Source organism: Oculina patagonica, chromosome 1 (assembly GCF_052425735.1).
Source record: "Oculina patagonica isolate OP01 chromosome 1, crgOcupat, whole genome shotgun sequence".
Taxonomy (NCBI): Eukaryota; Metazoa; Cnidaria; class Anthozoa; order Scleractinia; family Oculinidae; genus Oculina; species Oculina patagonica.
This window is the reverse complement of record NC_135758.1, coordinates 24,663,786-24,682,250: the sequence shown is the minus strand read 5'-3', so window position 1 is coordinate 24,682,250 and position 18,465 is coordinate 24,663,786. Positions and strand designations below refer to the sequence as shown.

Here is an 18,465-nt window from a genome sequence, read left to right as displayed (position 1 = left end):
ATGAAAAGCCAGGCGAAGCGATAAATATGCTTATGTGAATGAACTCTTGTGGTTTCCATAAAAACCATGCCCAATTTCAGACCAGAAGGCAAAACCGTACTCATTTTGACCAACTTTGCAGAATCGTTTACCCATTTTCTGAACAAGACAGCTAGAAAAAGACACCCATTCGGGGTTGCATATACCAATATTAATATAGGAGTTCCCACTCGGGCATACCGATTGCAATTGAACACAAAGCCCTCTGTAGCTTTAATAGTAAAAGCTTTATCTTTACCTATTAACCTATATATTATAGCTTTTAATACACAAACAGTTTATTGTAAATATGCAGTAATTTACAGGCAATGTATACATTTTTATTCTTGGCACAGATGGTTCAATATACAGCTGGCAGCATTTGGCTATCACGAGCCTTGCAGCATGTACTTACACTTCTCCATATTTACACAGCAAGCATTAAATGTAATTCCCCTTTCACCGTTCATGTGGTTATTTTTTGTTTGGTTCCCTTTTGAACAACACCCTAGCTGGGACTTACTTTTCGGCACGTTAATTCAGTGCTTTACAGACCATTTACATGATACAGGATGAAATAATTACAGATTGTAAAGGCGGCTTAGCTTGTTCATCCCAATCCCAAAGTCAGGATATGAATTGACCTTACTAATTACAATAAATTTATTCTAATGTTAGATCTGAAAATTTTTTGATATACACTGTTACTAAAACAATATAATATGTTATGACAGTTGATTGCTTTTCTTATTCTTATCACCTGACTGTCTACTTAACAATTTATTGATATTCTAAGGAGAAATAACAAAATGATCACTTTGGGAATTAGAAATAGCTAAGCTGCTTCTTCATTGAAGTTACAACTTCTCATTCACCTATACGCTTTCCACCTTGAGGTCCACCCATGGTCCACCTATTGCCAATAAGAAATGATCTCCAAATATGGCTAAATCGAAACACTTTACATTCAACACTCGTCCAGCAACTACTCAATCTACTGCAGGCCCTGTTGCCCGTTAGGAGTCTGGATCAAAGACACAGGCACAGCTTGAGCAACAGTGGACTGGGGCGAGACTGGCAGCGTGACCACTTGCGGTTGCACAGCACTGAGGATGTGAAACGCGTCTGTGGCAAACAAGCTGTCTGTGTTCAGCGGTGTCGCCTGTGTGGCGGTAAGGTTTCCTTGCAGAGCGGCTGTTGTTAACGTATTAGACGTTGCCATGGTGATGGTGACGTTGGGAGGTGTCTCTTGAGATTCAGGTTGCTGTGGAGGCTGTTGTTGAACCTGAGTTGATTGTTGAGGAGTTTGCTGCAGTGGTTGTTGCTGTTGTTGTGGAGATGGTTGTGTTTGTGGAGGTTGTTGTTGCTGCTGTTGTTGTTGAGTAGTCGGCTGTTGGATTGGCTGTACTGCTGATTGCAACTGATGTACCACCTAAAATAGAGCAGGTTAGTTTTTAAAACAAGAAGCTGTTATGCTGCGTGGGTGAGCAAGTGGAATATTTAGTTTATTAAAACTTGAAAAGGTATCCAACGAAGGTACAGTACATGTATAGCGCTCGAGTCGTTAGGTTTTTAAATTTGTCACGGAGCGGTTAACAAATTTGTATAAATTTCGGCAAGATCTAGTTGATAATTGACTGTTGTCGTTTGCGATAAAAATAAGTGGTCTTCAATTATTAGCATGACCGGATGTTCAAATTCACTCCTACATCATAAAAAGCTTAACAATTTTTTTTTTCGAGAAAAGTTCTCCAAAATTGCAGACCCTAATAAGTAAGTACACGTAAGGATTACTGACGGTGAGCATGGAAAGTGTACCACGCTAACAATGGCCAAGCTCCTGTTTGGTACATATAGCTACAGTCCTATAAACCCACAGCCAGGCATACTCACGTGTGTCTGCAGTTGCTGCGATGCTTGCTGCTGCAGCTGTTGTGTTTGCTGGAGTTGTTGTTGAAGCTGTTGTTGTTGCTGCTGCAGCTGAAGCTGTTGTAACTGGAGTTGTTGGATCTGCTGTTGGTATTGTATTTGTTGTTGTTGCAACTGCTGTTGGACCTGCACCTGGACTTGAGGCACTTGGATTGGCTGAGTCGTTTGAATCTAAAAAGAACAAAATAGTAGTTGCAGGCATTTTCAACATTGGTAAAACGAAGAGAAGGAGGGAAAGGTCCGCAGGCCTTCACATGCACACTTACTGTACATGTTCCTAATGAAGTGAAGCTTACAAGGAGACATTAACCTCAATAGGCCCATCCGGTACTAGCACATGAGCCTGAATGGGTGCAACCTCAACAGTCACACTTACAACTGTACCTGAATGAAAACAGCCTGCACAGGCCGTAAAGGCACACTAACCAGAATGAGTGTAGAATGCATGCTGGACTATACAGTGCATTAATCTGAATAGGCCCAAACAGTACACTAACCTGAATGGGTCTACACAGTACACTAACCTGAATGAACCTACACACTACACTAATGTCAATGAGCCTACACAGTACACTAAACTGAATGGGTCTACACAGTACACTAACCTGAATGAACCTACACACTACAATAATGTCAATGAGCCTACACAGTGCACTAAACTGAATGGGTCTACAGTTGAATCCCGATAACTTGAAGCTTCAAGGGAAATCTAAAAGGGTACGAGACAACAGGAGTTTGAGTTATCAAGGGTAAAATTAGTAAGAAAAAGACCTGGAGGGGTATTGAAAAAGGTTCGAGTAAGCAAGAGGTTTGAGTTACTGTGGGTTCGAGTTATCGAGATTCAACTGTACACAGCATGTACGCTAACCTGAATGTGTCTACACACCCCAGTAACCTAAATGAACCACACAGCACTCTAACCTGAATGGGTGTACAAAGCCCACTAGCCTGAATGGGCCACAGGGACACTAACCTGGATTGGTGCAGCCTGCACCTGAATTGTACCATTAGTAAATGTAACAGTAGGAAGCAGTTGTGTCTGTGCCAGTTGGGAGGTGTTGACAGTGGTAAGTGCTGGCATCCCAGATGACACTGCAGGTTGCATCATGACTGCTGATAGGCCAGCTGAACTGACTGCAGCTTGTAGAATGTTGACCTGTGGCAGCGACTGCTGGATCTGCTGCAATGCCACTTGCTGCACAGTATCAACCTGTGCCTGTTCTTGAGTTACAGGTTTGGTCTTGGGTTTCTTAGGCTTGGGGTTTTCCTGCCACCATCTTATCAGGCCATGAGATGGAGGTTCCCGATCTCCCCCTGTAAGAAAGAGATTAAAAAACAATAAACAAGAGCCATAACTTGAAAATAAACCTATTGTCTCCAATAGACCAAATTAGCTTCGTTTATTTTTCCATTTGAGATTCAGATGATGTGATATTTCAAATTTAAACTTATCCACATGGAAACGAATATTTCTTTAGATAGATAAAAGAAGAATTATTTAGAGAAAATCACATGATCTGAAACGAGCAATTCTCACATGAAACTAAAGAGGTCTAGTTTACTTACATGATAATGGCATTTATATGTACAAGTGCCGCTCACCTGTTTCCTTCATCTGTTCGTTGACTCTTCCAATTGTGCTATGACTACATCCTGTCACCCAAGAAATGAATTTGTAGCAATTTGAGCGAGCCCCTCCTGAAGGAGTCAACATCTCAGCCAGAACTCTCCGCGCTTCTGTCTGACCTGAGACAGCTCTATCACGCCACTGCTTCAACAAATTTGTGTGTGTCATGGCAATCTGTGAATTCAAGGGTTACAAATTGAGTAGTTAAACAATGGAACCTGCACAGTACAAGTACTGAGGGGGTTCTCCCTATGAAAATGATGGCGGGGTGCTTGCTGTTCCTTTTAGGGGTTGAAATTGGTGGATTGGTTTATCTACATGTAATCTCAGACATGACGTGAATCGTAACCATATTTGTAAGGCAGACCACTTTAAGAGAAGATGTCACTATAACAATTGCCAGTGCCAGTTAATTTGTTAAAATTGGAACTGATAGGAGTGAAAATGACTCTTGGCAATGCCCACAAAGCAGTATTCTGGTACCTTCTAGGTGTTTTGAATTTTTTTTATAACCAAGAGTAAACAGCTTGCAACCATTCCGTCAGTTCTTTGAATTGGAACAGATCAATAAAACAATCACTGGCACTGTAAAATGCAAAGGGGATGCGAAAGGAGCATTAGCCAAAAGAAGAATGGCTGCCTAGCTTCAGCCCATTACATGGATACAAGCGGAAAGCAAGAAGGAAGAGCTGTAGTTGGGTTCTGTACACTCACCATTACACAGTTGTCCACACAACAACGTTCTTTAGGGAGGTCTTCAATAATTTTCAGCTTGCCAAGAGCAGCCTTTCCTTTCTGTCTTATAATTCTAAGTGGTTTCTGAGGGTGTAATGAACAACGACAAGTACATTACTTTGTTGACACACATTCCAGTGAGTTCTTTGTTTCCACATGACGTTATCAAAACTCTTATATTCAAAATTGGAAGGCCCCTGATTTTTTATCACCATTTTGATTATTGCAACATGCGCAAGAAACCAGGAAACTGTTGATAAATGCAATTTGCACTTACTTACTGTTAGTATTCTTTTTCTCAATTAAATACCGGGTACTGAAAAAAAAAAAAATGCTGGGTTTCCAAGGCGGAGTTGAAAAAATAGGTCCCACAGGAATTTTTTTTGGATACACATGTAAATAATTTATAATAAGCAGAAGGTTTATAAGCCATATACATGTTTGTTAAAACTAATGAATAAATACCGTTTCTTAATGAAAACCGCAATAAACTACAGGAGTCACATAACTGCGGGGTCTACCAGACTAAGTTTGAGATAAATGCAGGAGGCATTTAATCAAGAAAATATGGTGTTAATGTAGTACAGTATACAATACATTGTAAACTATTAGTAAATACATGTAAAGACTTACACTATATACAATGTAGTATACATGTATGTCTTAAAATCACTTACTGATGGGTCAGTCTTGAGCTTTTTATGTAAGAAGTTATTGGAATAAAGCAGTACTCGTTGGGTGGCTCGTTCACATAATTTTACAGTGTCCCGCAAGTACTTCCTTTTCTCCAGTATATATTCCTCAAATTCACTTGACTTTCTTTGACCATTACCAAGCCCAATGTTTTTAGACCTGTCAAGATACAGTATAGAAGTACCACAAAATTAAATCTTATTAGATCCTTTTTTTCAACTTGAGTCAACAAGTTCATCAGAAATTTTGACCCCAAATTAATGGACATCCCAATTGACATTTTTTTCTCAACTAGCTGACCGTAATTATATGGTTTGACAGGACTGTCGTTAAGGGCCGTTACCACTAACACCTGTTATGGCTGCGCTTACTTGATGTTATGAGTGAAGTTGTTTATTGTTTGTTTATTAATGTCATGTAACACTCGCATTACGGAGAAAAATGCTACGGGTAAAAACTTCAATGTAAAGGCTGCTAAAAAACTTAATGAAAGCCCTCATAGTTTATTGGAACAAGTAACAACAAATCCTTAAGTTGAGTTCCCAAGGGTTACAAGTTACATCATTTAATGTGGCTCCATACATGTATATACACTGTAACTGAAAAGGCCAACTTAAAACTCAAGGCAATAATGTTATTGATGTGGCCAGTGATCTTCCCCTTTTGCAGTACTTGACCTGTGCTTCAACTATGGGGAACCACAAGGCTATTGTTTTCACTTAAGTCCTTAAAAATAATAACATCATGTACATACAGTGTACATGTACATGTATTAAGTGTGTACATGTGTACACATAGCACACACAAACTCAATAGATCTATACAATGTATTTTAGCTACATTTTGTAAGAATGAATAAAACATAATAAAGACCATCAGATCTTGTACATGTACCTTTTTGTGGTTTTTGCTTGGTTTCTGATTTCCTCAATATCATAACACTTTTTAGAACTCAGCTCTTTTGCTTTCTTGAGCATTTGCAGCAAATCGTTTGCCCTTTCGCGTGATTCTTGCATGTTATTTCCTATAAGATACAAAAACAAAAATGCTTCTTTCAACTTATGTAAAATTTTAATTTATGCTCATGCAGTTAACACGTGGGCGTCTACAATAAATAGTCACGCTTTTCTCACATTACCTATTGATACATTTACACCTGCTTTCAGTGTTACATGCATAGTTGCTTTCTATCAACATTCATCTTTCAATGTGCGAAACAAGCAAGGCAGATCAAAATCCGCCAATCACAGCCCACTAGCATGAGCTTCTGAACTTATGGGCTCATTTGCCTGAAACCAACACTGGTAAAATTGCTTGGTTTTGAATGGCTCATTCCAGGACGTCAAAAGGCGATGTCGAAAGAGGCATATGGATGTAGAAAGATACATGTAGCTCTGCATGTAACACTGAAAGCAGGTGTAATCAAACTACATCAATATTAATAAATAAAAAAATCAAAACAAAACAATAACACACTAGGTGCCCGTGGTTTCTTTTTCATGTTTTGCCTTGTCACCATTGAAGTTCGCATTCTCTCTTACCTTATTATAGGAATATAACGAGGCATTTTAACAACGCGAACAAAATTGACACGTAATAAAATTAACGCGAGTTTAAGAAAAGTTCTGGTTAAATGCTTATAGTAAACGTGTTATATTAATTAACATAAATAAAATTAACGCAAATTTTTGAAATTCGCGTTAATAACATGTATCGTTAATTTCCTATAATAAGGTATGTCATGTATAGTGCTCTGCTCTCTGCCATATTCTAAATCACCTGAGCGGTTCTGCAGGCTACACCTCAGCACTTTTTTCGAACTTTGGTGAAGAAAAGCGAATTACATGCAAGTCTGTGCTACTGTCACTACAAATGTTGTATTTCAAAACAACAACATACATAAAATTGTATTGAGTTATGGTAATAATTTGCTTTTTAAAGTTAACATCCACAGAATTTACTTACCATCCCCAATAATATAGGTCTGTAAACAGCCACATGCTCTAAATTTAAAATGTGGACAGCAGAGTCTTGAGGCTGAAATGCAACATACATGTACTGTACAAACAACCAGTCAAATCTTGTACCTGGGTAAAATTCTTTATAACTCCCCAATCATGTGATGATACATACTGTATGTAAATAAATAATTATTGCATGTCGAATGAAATCTTCATTTGCACGTGAATGTTGCAAACTTTGTCTTGCAAGCACATACCGTTAATGTTTGGAAAACCTGACATAAGAAAGTTCAAGTTTTTTAGCGTTCTGCGTTGCAACATTCAACCAACACATTGTACGTGTTTCAGAGCTTTGAACACTCACTGCGTTTCATTGTTTGATTATTATCAGTTCTTCTCAAAGCTTTGCTTTTCATTAATTATTAACGCCTTGTTCAATGGTTCAAATCAAGTTGCTCAACGGTTTGAGTTTAGATTTCAATGCAACAATGCACTGTTCAACGAGTCATAAACAATTCAATATCCACTCTCAAATAAATGCTTCATATGTAATTTAACCCTTCCCCCCCCCCCCCCCGCAAGAGGTGTACATGTAAAGTTTGTATTAGATGCTGCCGTCTTATTTAAATGCCCTGGGTCTAATAGTCCCCCCACCCCCTCCCCCCCCTCCCCCCGCCAAGAATTGCCTTAAAAAACCATGGAAGAGTCCACAGAGCCAACAATGCCAAATTGTCGACCCCTATGTTATCTTGTAAAGGACGAGGAGACAGGTACAAATTTGACACTATGACATTAATATGTGCAATTACAGTACATGTTTATAATGAATGATTGGGCATTCATTTGTCAAACATCAGAACAATTACTGGAAAAAATTTAAAACATTGGACTTTATTATAATTCTAACCAGGAGATCTAAGCAAAACATGTGACCATAAATTATGATCATATGATTAGTGTTTTAAATAATTGATGACATTAAATGAAATGTAGATACATGTACAATGTACATTTTAGTAAAACAATTTCATATTACCATCAGGGTCTCCCAGTCCTTCTACTAAAGACATCGCAAACTGGTTTGCCTCCTCTTGATATTTTTTCTTTTCCTCTGGATCTGGCTCACAGCGCTCTCTTCTTGTTTTCTTTGGACGATCAAATGACAAACCTAAATAATGGAATTAACAAAAAGACTTTCAACAATGACTGCTTCCTTCAATATTGAATAACATAGCATTAAAATACATGTATAATTACAGTCCAAGCTCTCTTAACGGATACTCTGACTCGTAAGCGGACAGCTCTACTTACGGCCACCTTGTTTGAAACCCCGTTTTACGCTCCCATACAAACTCTGTATTTTTACATTCTCGTAAGCGGACATTCCCGTAAGCGGCCGCGGACACTTTCGGAGATTACGACTTAGACTTTTTCTTTGTTTTTAAGCTCCCATAGGTGGACACCACAAAGAAAATCCTTTTTAGCAACCTCTGTATCTTGTTTTTATTAATCAACTTCACATAGCCATTCGTCACAATTATTTTAGAGATTACAGTAACGTATTTCAGTGCTTTTTTTGTCGTTATCCACGTCTGTCTGGTTATTGTTAGCTGGGCAAGCTCCCGTAAGCAGCCATCTATCCCTTACACCTCTAGTGGCCGCTTACGAGAACCATTCTCGTAAGCGGCCAGCTCCAGTTACGGACACTTTTTTCGCGTCCCGAGGGTGTCCGCTTACGAGAGCTTCCACTGTATATATATATAAAATTAAAAAAAAACCTATTTTTTAACCTACTGTAGAGTATAAAAGAATAATAGCCATGCAATAAGCAGCCTTCATATTGTTGAAAGCAATCGAGAAGTTTGGTACATTCCTTGGTACATGTACATGTATGTTCGATGGTTCTGATCAAGATATGCGATATTCAAGATGCAGTGAAATGTGTTAACACTTGAAAAGGCTATCAATTTGCTATTAAACAAACCCGGAATGTACATGTAGCTAAGAGAACACTAAGCCACTTCATCAACAGCCGGACGTAAGTTCTCTTTCAGCCGGTGAAATAAGCCGGCAGCCGGCCCTTAGCGACATCCCTGCAAACCTGGGTCAAAATTCTGATGGTTACTGTACACATGTATAATTTAATTCCAAAATTATTCCAAGCAAAAGTACCACACGTCCACACATGACTGTATTCTTGGATATATCTACAAATGTATATATGTGTTCAACTAGACCTACCACAAGCATTGCACAGAGTGAGGGTCTTCCCTGTTGCTGGATCAACTTTATGCCGAGGACTAGGATGATGAGAAGACAGCTTAGGACGGTTTCCCCGTCTTGAAGGGTTGATTACATATGGAGAACCACACAAGTCACACTTGAAGGGAATGCCAGGATCACGACGAGGAATTCTGAGAAGAGGATTCAGCCTTCTTCTCCTCTTTTTCTTTGTTTTGAGCTCATCCTCAGATGCGGATTGGAATCTCATTGGTTTTCTCTTCCGCTCTCGTTCACTTGATCTCCTACTTTCCATCTCTTCATAGGAACCCTTAAAATGGTGGAAAGAGCAAGGTGCAATGCAAATTGTTTACAATATTATACTATACCGTAAAATTCCGGTTATAAGCCCCCCCGGTTATAGGCCCATCACCTTGGAAACAAAAAAATACATCCGGTTATAAGCCCCCCTCTACCGGATGACAGTACTGAACAGGGCTAAATGTTGCTTTTTTGTGCGTTTTTAACTTAAAAACGTATTTCAATCAACACTTTCGAGGCTCGTTTCGAAACGTTTTTTTCCTTCCGCTTATAAGCTCTCCCGAATATAAGCCCCCCCGCTTATAAGCCCATCCAAAAACCCTTACAAAGTTGTATAAGCCCAGGGCTTATAACCGGAATTCTACGGTATATTAATATTGCTGCATGATGTACATGTACAGTACCGCTCAGAAATAAGCGTCCATCGTATACGCACCTTGTTCTTACAGAAAGCCAATTTGAATGAAAAGTTATAAGTACAGTCGACTCCCGATAACTCGAACCCTCGCTAACTCGAACCTCGCGCTAACTCGAACCAAAATCGATTTCCCCTGGATTCCCGTCATACATTTACTGTAATTTTACCCTCGGTAACTCGAACCCTCAATAACTCGAATCTCCCGCTAACTCGTACCAATTTTCATTTCCCTTCAGGTCATTTTCTATATAATTTTACCCTCGAAAACTCGAACCATGTTTGTCAAGACGTGAAAAGACAAAACAAACAGTGTACTGTAGTCCAAAACGTTGTATTTATTTTGAAATAAAAGCGTACACGAGTCAGAGCCGTTCCCGAAACGCCCCTCAACAAATTGTGGCACGCCATTAACGTACTTGACGTGCTACAGATGTTCAGTTTGTTTGTGGAGGGTGATACCTATTCTTTCAGATCCAACCTTAGAAAACGTTTAAGGATTATCGCCAGGACGAATTAACTGACCACTTCACGGAAAAGTAAATGGCATAAACTCTGCAGCAGTAGCCTATAGCGTTGTTCTCTTTGAAACCTACGATGTTCGCAGCTGGTTTGCTTTGTTTCACGTTACGTTACGTTCTGGTTTATACAGTGATTTAGAAGTATATTGTACCTTTTTCTCTTGGCTCTTCTATACTCCAATTAAATTTGTTTAAAATGTACACCGGTCAACACTGTATGAATAGAAAATCAGTAAACACCGTTTTTTTCCTTATTTCCGTTATTTTGTTATCAACTTCCGATAACTCGAACTCCCGATAACTCGAACCATTTTCAATTTCCCTTGAAGGTTCGAGTTATCGGGAGTCGACTGTACATGTAAACAAGGAACAAACACTAAGTCTTTTACTCAGGCCAGAGAGCGTTTCATGTGCTTTTGCATAACTTAGTTTTTGCAGGTACATGTAAGAGACTGAAAATTGGTGACAATGATTTCACCCCAGGTGACCTTTGTTGGAATACAGTATAATATTACCAGATGAGCTGTAAACTGAGATATCGCATGACAGCACTGGTCCAGTTCATGTATACGATACTGAATATTTTGGTATTGATTATTGGCTCATCCTTATAAGGACAATCATGACACAATGATAAAAGAACATGACCGAAACTTGACTCGGCTTTGCCCGAGTAAAAAGTGCGACTCAACTGAGAGTTGTTACAGTTAACTGCTATGCATGTATATGTACATGAACTGATGTACGGTCAGGACATTTATGTGTAAAAATTAGTTGTTCCAGGAAATACGCTCACCCATATTCTTCCTTCAGAGGGTTTTAGGTTTTAGGTTTAAAACCCTCCTCCCTTCTGGAAATATCCAGTTGAGGTTCCTTTTTTCCTTCAAAATTTTTGGCCTTTCAGACCCCTCTTTTACCCTCAGAATTTAAAATGATCCTTCACAACAGGGAGGGTATGGAAATTTTTAGGAACCACACATTTGAATGAATTTCATGCATACACTGTATGCTCAATTATACATACCTCGCCATCTCCAATATCTGATAGGCTGCCTTGGGTTAAGTCCAAAGATGATTCCTGTAACTCTTTGGATGGTGATGTACTATGTTGCTCTTCAGTAGTACTTCTGCTGTTATGATCCCTGTTCTGTCCAAAAATGACACTAAACACTGAATCCTCTGCTGAGGAAGACTGGTTAAGAGCACTGGTGGATGCTGCATAAAGGTTTGAGCCACCACTAGAGCTGTCGGCTACCATTCCCAACCTTGAGCTGTGGGTAGTTGGTGCATCCTTAGATGCCTCTTGACCAGGGGCATCAAGCAGGTTATTTGAGGATGAACCTCCAGCAAGGAGTGTCGATACTGCCAGACTTTCACAGGCAGTGCGTACTAAGGTCTCTAGTGCACTTGTATTTGGTGTCCTTGAAGTCTGTAGTTCAGATTCGGTGTCATCCTCCTCTGAAGTAGATGAAGCTTCAAAGTTAAATGACAGACTTTAAAATTGAAACAATGACAATTTTACGCATACAGTACATGTACAGTGCAAATTATGTAATTTCATGGGTTCATGAGATACAGGGCATGGTTTAACTTAAAGCACTACAAAGCCAATAGGTGATGTCATATTAAAATAATCATTTTTTGTCTGTTCCATACATGTAAGGTGTACTGTACACATACTGTAACATGTACCATTAGGTTGAGTCACCCTGCTCCCCGCAGTTTGACTCTACATGTAGGAGGCCCTGCCAGGGAGGGATCCTGTGTTGCTTTTCTGAATTTAAAAATCTCCTTTGTTGGTGTTTCATCATTCTTTACGTCGCTCTCGGGGTTCTCTCTTGACATCGCTCTCGGGGTTCAACAGAAAGGATGTTGTTCATCCTGATTACATTCTGTGTTCCATCACTTCTTTTTTGGGCATGTCTCTTAATAATCAGAATTTACCCTGGCAGGGACTAATATACAATGTAGGTATTCCTCAAATATGAATTTCCAAGATTTTGCGTCATAACTCTCCTACATGTACAGTGTACATGTACATACACCCTTGGAAATTATACACAATTTTACTGGAATGTTTATTAATTTTTTTTTTTTTTTTTTTTTTTTGGGGGGGGGGGGGCAAATCCCCTTTTGAAGGTCTACAGTACATGAACATGTAAAAAGCAAACAGGTCTACATACATGTTGATGTAGAATGTGTAGTTCCATAAATTACATATCCATGTTGTGTTCCTCCCCCATGGAAGGGATTTTTCCAAAGACACCCCACCCCACCCCACCCCACCCTAATTCCTTTTGTGGGGGAGTATGGGCATTTTCTGGAACCACACAATACAGCATAATTTTGCCAATTGACTGCCATAAAACCAAAGTAATCAGAAGGGGACATTGGGACTTGCAGCATTGCGGTATAGGCCATTTATTCATGCGATTTTATTCTCCGAACTGGCATGATGCATTTTTTAGCATTTTAGTCAACAACAGTCAGTATAAAAACTCATTCTTCACTTTTTCCAACCATTTTAAGCTGTTTCTGCTCGTTTTGGAAGTGAGCTGAAATAGCCTTATTTTGTTACACATTCCCCCAATTTGACTCTTTTAACAACCAAACAAGGTGTGTCAAAATTCTAGCCCGGTTTCACAAACCAAGCTAAAATTACATGTATCAGCCCTGGATGAAACTCTCATCAAGTAAATCTCAGCCCGGGCTGAAATTTGCCATGTACATGATTGTAATTGGCCACTTAGGCCAGGCCAAAATAAAGTGGCCCTCATATTTCCATAAATGCCGAGCAGTGTCAAGTGATTTTGCCGATATTCATGTTTGAAAAAAATACCACATTGAACTCAGCTCTTGGTAAGTCTGGAGTCATGTGTCAATAAAATCAAAATGGCGTCTACATAGCAATCTAAAATTGGAGCAATCTAAAAACTCAATCAGGAATGGCTTTGAATTTTGCACTAATGCAAAACCAAACAAAACGTTGATTACTTTAAACTGCTCTAAACCACCAAAATCACCCAGTAAAACCACACAAAGCTTTCTGACATATGCAGCGGAAAGTACTGGCCAGAAAATTATGGGTGACACTGAGAGCTAAATTACAAAATGCAAGTTATTTCAGTCGAAAACTTGTGATTACTGTAAACGTATTTCATTCGAACAGATAAATGAATTTGACAGAAAATGTTTGGAAATCGAATATCAAGGAATCAAATTTTTTTCGAAGTCTTAGAAACATGAAGCTTGCATGTACAAACCGTGCAAGCATCGTGACATTTATAATTTAAGGGGTTTTGGACCCTGTAAGACAACAGATATCGGTATTATTTACGGTTCAGAATCCCTGAAATCAAGCGAGCAGAACAAAAACTAAAGTGTATTTTATAACGCTGAAGACAGATGGAACGCAAGCGAATATACAAACCAGTTATTTTATGTGTGCTATTCTTTAATCCGAAGCACAAATTCGCCGTTGCTTTGGCTATAAGCGGATACAGAAATAAACCTCTTATGTCACACTTAGACCTTATAAAGTCGTTTACTAAGTAAATTCCCTTAAGAAATAGGGTTAAATGATCAATTCTCCTATTTCACAGATGATGGAAGCTAAACCAAAGGATAAAATTTGAGAGAATCTGGAAGCTCATACCAGCTGACGGGTTGTTGTCCTTCTCGCTTTCTGTTTCTCCTGAGAAACTGTATGAAGTACCAGGGTCTCTGCCTTGTTCAGCTAAAGCGTCGCCCTCGAGCTGTTGCTCTGTAACTGTATGAAAGCTCTCTATTTCACAATTTAGTGTCTTTTCGGCGCTGATCGCCCCTCCTGTTCCATCGATCGAAGCCATCTTCTTTCTCAAAACACATCACCTGCCGATGACCGCAAGGTGCATGCCGGGATATTTTCCGGAAAGCTACCGACCAGGAACCGAGCGCAACCGAAAGCCACTTCGTCCCATCTGTAAGGTTGATACCAACGTTTGGAGAGTTCTGTCTCGTAATCAGCGTAGAAATGCAGTAAGGTTGACACCCTTGGGACCAATAAAATATGACTATGGACTTCATATTCTCTTGTTTAGGGCAAAATACTCGATAATCGGGAAAATTCTCAATGCGCGTCTATTGCTTAAAATTTATAAAAGTGGTGACACTAAGGAGTTTACCCGGGGAGTAAAATAATAATAATAATAATCAATTTTATAAGCATCTTGTAAACCATGGATTTGCTCATCAAGGCAAACCAACAACCCCCGCCCCACCCCACCCTACCCAAACACGGTAACACCATCACCATGTTTCAAAACACCATTCCCATATTCCATTGCGAGACACCCGCGTTCCCGCGTACGAACAAAGCGGAGCCTGGGTACCAGGTAGCTCGCTCGATGCCCAAAATAATCTTTCTGTAATTCTTTCCGCTGAACGGCAGATATACTGTGTGTCTTTGAAAAGGTTTTATTTCGTTAGTTTAGGTTCTGCAGTTTGCGTCTTATTTCTGCAGTTTACATCTTCTTATGTATTAGTTTAAGGTGAACGGTATTAAGTTTAATTCTAGCCTGTTGAGCTCTCGAAGGAGAGAGAAGAACGTTAGCTAAACAGAAATGCAAACAGCTCAGTACCCACCTATTACAGACATCAAGATTGTCTCCCAGAGAGAGCGATGTCCAGCCGGATATTTTATGGTAAGGTGGCAAGGAATTTTATTCTGAATAAATAAAACTACTAATAACTTCATCAGCTACGTATACTGCATTTCAGTGGACATGCAGGCGTAACAAACAGCAAACAGGCAAAGCAGACATAGCCAACAGGCCTCAACTTCGTGGCGCCCTGTTGTTCAAAATAGGGTTAATTTAATCAATCATGGGCTAGAGAGCTAAGATAAGATAAGATGACAATTATGTATGCTTTTTGCCTCTTTGACTCTGGAACAGGGTATAAAAATCACCCTTTTGACTCTGGAACAGGGTCGATTTTTTCCCCAGAATTTTGATTAAACACGATCAAGTTTGGCTATGAAACTCCGCTTCTCTCATCGCTTTATCTCCGAGCCACAGAAGAAGTCAAGTGAGCCAGAGTGAGCGCTTTGTGATGTATACGCTAGTGTTTTTATATCTATCTACATAATTATTTCCATTGTGGATATTGTCTGGAACAGGGTACCTATTTTGCAATGTTTTTCTGGAACAGGTCAAGACTCTCAGAGACTCACTGGCACAATAGTAAATTTTAGGGAGAAACCCCCCCCCCCCCCAAGTCCAATTTTTTGCTAAGGACAGTTTGTAACTGCCATATTTTGGAAGCAAGCAACATGTACGTGTGTACATTGTGGATTGAATTTATCTTTGGTAAAAAATTCTTCAAATTGGTTTTTATTTTATATTTTATCATCTCATTTTCTTAATGATAATTTGGAACAAAAGGCAATAAAAATAATTAAAACTGGTTTGAAAAATTTTAAACTAAAGATAAATTTACATGTACTACCAAATTAGGTAGACTTTTTTTTCGGAGCCGCACAAAACAGTTTCCGTTGGCCGCAAAGACGTGTGTTTTGGGTCACATGGGTTACAGCTGTCAAATGAAAAGGTAAACGCACGTGAGCACATTCCTTAGATCTCGTTGAAACAATGAAAACACTTCTGATTGGTCGATCTGTAACGCGCCAAAATTTGAACGTGCGTCGGGATGGTTGTCCTGGCCCCTGGGGAATTAAAGGTGTGTGCTTTATGCAAATCAAAGATTGTGCACACAATCATAATATGTGCAGTTTTTGGATGTATTTCTGTTTGGAGACGACATCAACAGTCTCGGAGCAATTATTTTTCACTTAAATAAGTATATTTAATGTAAAACGATGTTAAACAACAGAGAATGATCCCAAAACAGCACTCATTACAATTACGTGACACGACCTGAATTTGCATAAAACCGCAGACATGTCTATTCTCCGGTGAATGAATTAACGGTCGAATGACAAACACCTGATCACAGGTTATACAACGAGCAAAGGAATGTGCTCACATGCGTTTACCTTTTCATTTGACAGCTGTAACCCACGTGACCCAAAACACACGTCTTTGTGGCCAACGGCAACTGTTTGGTGCGGCTCCGAAAAAACAGTCTACCTAATTCGGTAGTAAACCACAAAATGTACATGTGGCATTCACTCCATGTGCATAGCATTGTTGACTCTAAGTCTAATTAACTATTTCTTTGTTCAATAAGCTTACAAAGACTGTCCAAGGATATGATGGCCAGATGTTTGACAGTACTTGGCGACATAAGGGAAAACGTTTTCTCTGCTTCACACGAGAGGTGCAGTCATGTAAACTTTAAATACGGCTTTCAATTTCAGTTCTAGCTACATGTACAGCTATAGTTATACAAGTCAAATGATTAATTTTAACTGATGTTAAATTAATAATTTCTGTTACTGACAGTATTTTTTTGTTAACCTTTCAACCTACACGAACAAACGGTTTCCTTGATCTTCCTACAGAGATCTTTTTTTTCAGAGAGGGGTATGGTGGCCCATTAGTGCCATAGTATTTTACGCTGTATTTTAACATTTTTTTCCTTTTTATATATATTTTTTATTGTTTTATACTTATTTTTTATTTTTTTCCAATTTTTTTCTTTTATTTATTTTATTTTTGTTTTTATTTTAATATTGTATTTTTTACTTTACAGTATGGGGCCCAGTTCCCGGCCACTTTTGACGTAAACTTGTATTTCTTACCTCAGAAGAACCGCAGGAACTTGAAATTTCGCCCAGAGCTAACTACATTATATTCAGCTTTTTGTTGTAAAGCTATCGACCGGTCAATAATTAATTTGCCTGAGCAATAATAAAAATAAAAGCTTCGGCCACCAAAAAGCTTGTGCGTAATATTCTGTATAAAAAAGCTCAATTAATTTCTACAGTCATAAAATCACTAAACTTATTTATGTTATGTTGATCCCAAATTATTTTATGAGACTTTGTTTTACTTTGGAAAAGAAGGTTTTTAACGCGCCGGCCTAGTTGCTTGCCTATGTGCAGGGTCTGGCAAACCCGCAGAACTACGTTGTGTGACCAATGCGTTTAGATGGTTTATTTTGCAGTGAAAAGGTCTTGAAAGAGTTAGGTGTTGTAGAAATAATAGAAAAGACAAAAGTCAGCTCAAAACTTAGATATTTAATTGAACCTTATTTTTAAAACATTTCTTTCTTTCATTATTGCTGCAGCAGATGAAATTATATTAAAACAAAAGCACTAAACTGTGATAGCGAGCAGGGTGGCTGAGAACTGGCAAATACTCAAAAGTCGCACAAAAAAAAATTTCAAAGCAAATTAAGACCAAAAAAATACAACGGTTCAACAAAAAGTTAACTTAAGCAGAAAGCTGAATTATTCTAAGTTTTATATGCCAAAAATTAGCTCGTTTGGTAGGGGCTCACGGACAAAATACAAATTTAACTACATCCATGAATTTTAAGGAGCTGTAAACAAACAAGTTTTCGAAAAAAACAAATTCACCTACCTTGGCATAAACTCGATGTGTGAGCTTTCTATAGCGAGTTGAAAGATCAAACACAAGATACTAAGATCACAAGAATCAGTCTATCGTCTGAAGGAAAAAACTGTGGCGTGAAAAAAACGCGTTGAACACAAAGTGGCCGAGAACTGGACCCGGCCGAGAACTGGGCCACATACTGTACTTATCTTTTTTCTTTTATTTTTTATTCATTTCATTTTATTATTTTTTTTTTCAAAAAAAAAAAAAAAAACGGCTGTGGCCCACCAGTGCCATAGCAAAAAAAAAAAAAAAAAAATTGACATGGCCCAGGAGTGCCATAGCCCATGAAGCATTGGGAGGGAGTAGTTAAATAACATGGCGGCGCGGATAAGGAACGATACATGGAAAGAAGATGAAGAACTGACACAGGATTAAGGGTAATACCTGAAACGGGCTGAAAAGAGATGACATTTTTAGCATAGAACAAGCAGGTGACAGGCCAACACAGAATACTTTGTTCGTG

At 38.8% G+C, this 18,465-nt stretch overlaps 3 protein-coding genes across 4 annotated transcripts in view; 2 read left to right on the top strand and 1 right to left on the bottom strand.

Annotated features, from left to right (window-relative positions):
- LOC144642197 (uncharacterized) overlaps positions 1-18,465 on the top strand; it is a 210,725-nt gene that overhangs the window by 26,669 nt on the left and 165,591 nt on the right. The gene's annotated exons all lie outside the window — the stretch shown is intronic.
- On the bottom strand, positions 254-14,296 carry LOC144642437 (uncharacterized). Of its 2 annotated transcripts, none has more exons than XM_078501389.1 (12): positions 14,096-14,296; positions 11,465-11,913; positions 9,205-9,514; positions 8,000-8,131; positions 6,968-7,039; positions 5,897-6,026; positions 4,987-5,161; positions 4,289-4,393; positions 3,550-3,748; positions 2,921-3,261; positions 1,912-2,118; positions 254-1,450 (listed from the first exon to the last, which is right to left on the bottom strand). In XM_078501389.1, the coding sequence occupies exons 1-12, from the start codon at positions 14,286-14,288 to the stop codon at positions 1,013-1,015; spliced, it is 2,751 nt and encodes a 916-aa protein (XP_078357515.1). In that variant the 5' UTR covers positions 14,289-14,296; the 3' UTR covers positions 254-1,012. The 2 variants fall into 2 exon arrangements, with proteins under 2 accessions (XP_078357515.1, XP_078357524.1); XM_078501398.1 differs by having other exon boundaries at positions 11,465-11,898.
- Positions 14,873-18,465, top strand: part of LOC144643569 (multivesicular body subunit 12B-like) — a 10,935-nt gene continuing 7,342 nt past the window's right edge. The window contains exons 1-2 of the mRNA XM_078502880.1: positions 14,873-15,122; positions 16,669-16,758. Of these exons, the coding sequence (XP_078359006.1) occupies positions 15,042-15,122; positions 16,669-16,758 (171 nt within the window). The 5' untranslated portion in view covers positions 14,873-15,041. The remainder of the gene's footprint in view (positions 15,123-16,668; positions 16,759-18,465) is intronic.

Excerpts from the sequence above, each read along its gene's own strand:
- LOC144642437 (XM_078501389.1), bottom strand. The coding sequence starts at position 14,288 with ATGGCTTCGATCGATGGAACAGGAGGGGCGATCAGCGCCGAAAAGACA. Across the intron at positions 9,515-11,464 it reads CAGATATTGGAGATGGCGAG|GGTTCCTATGAAGAGATGGA; the intron begins GTATGTATAATT and ends CACCATTTTAAG. Across the intron at positions 3,749-4,288 it reads GTGTGGACAACTGTGTAATG|ATTGCCATGACACACACAAA; the intron begins GTGAGTGTACAG and ends TTGAATTCACAG.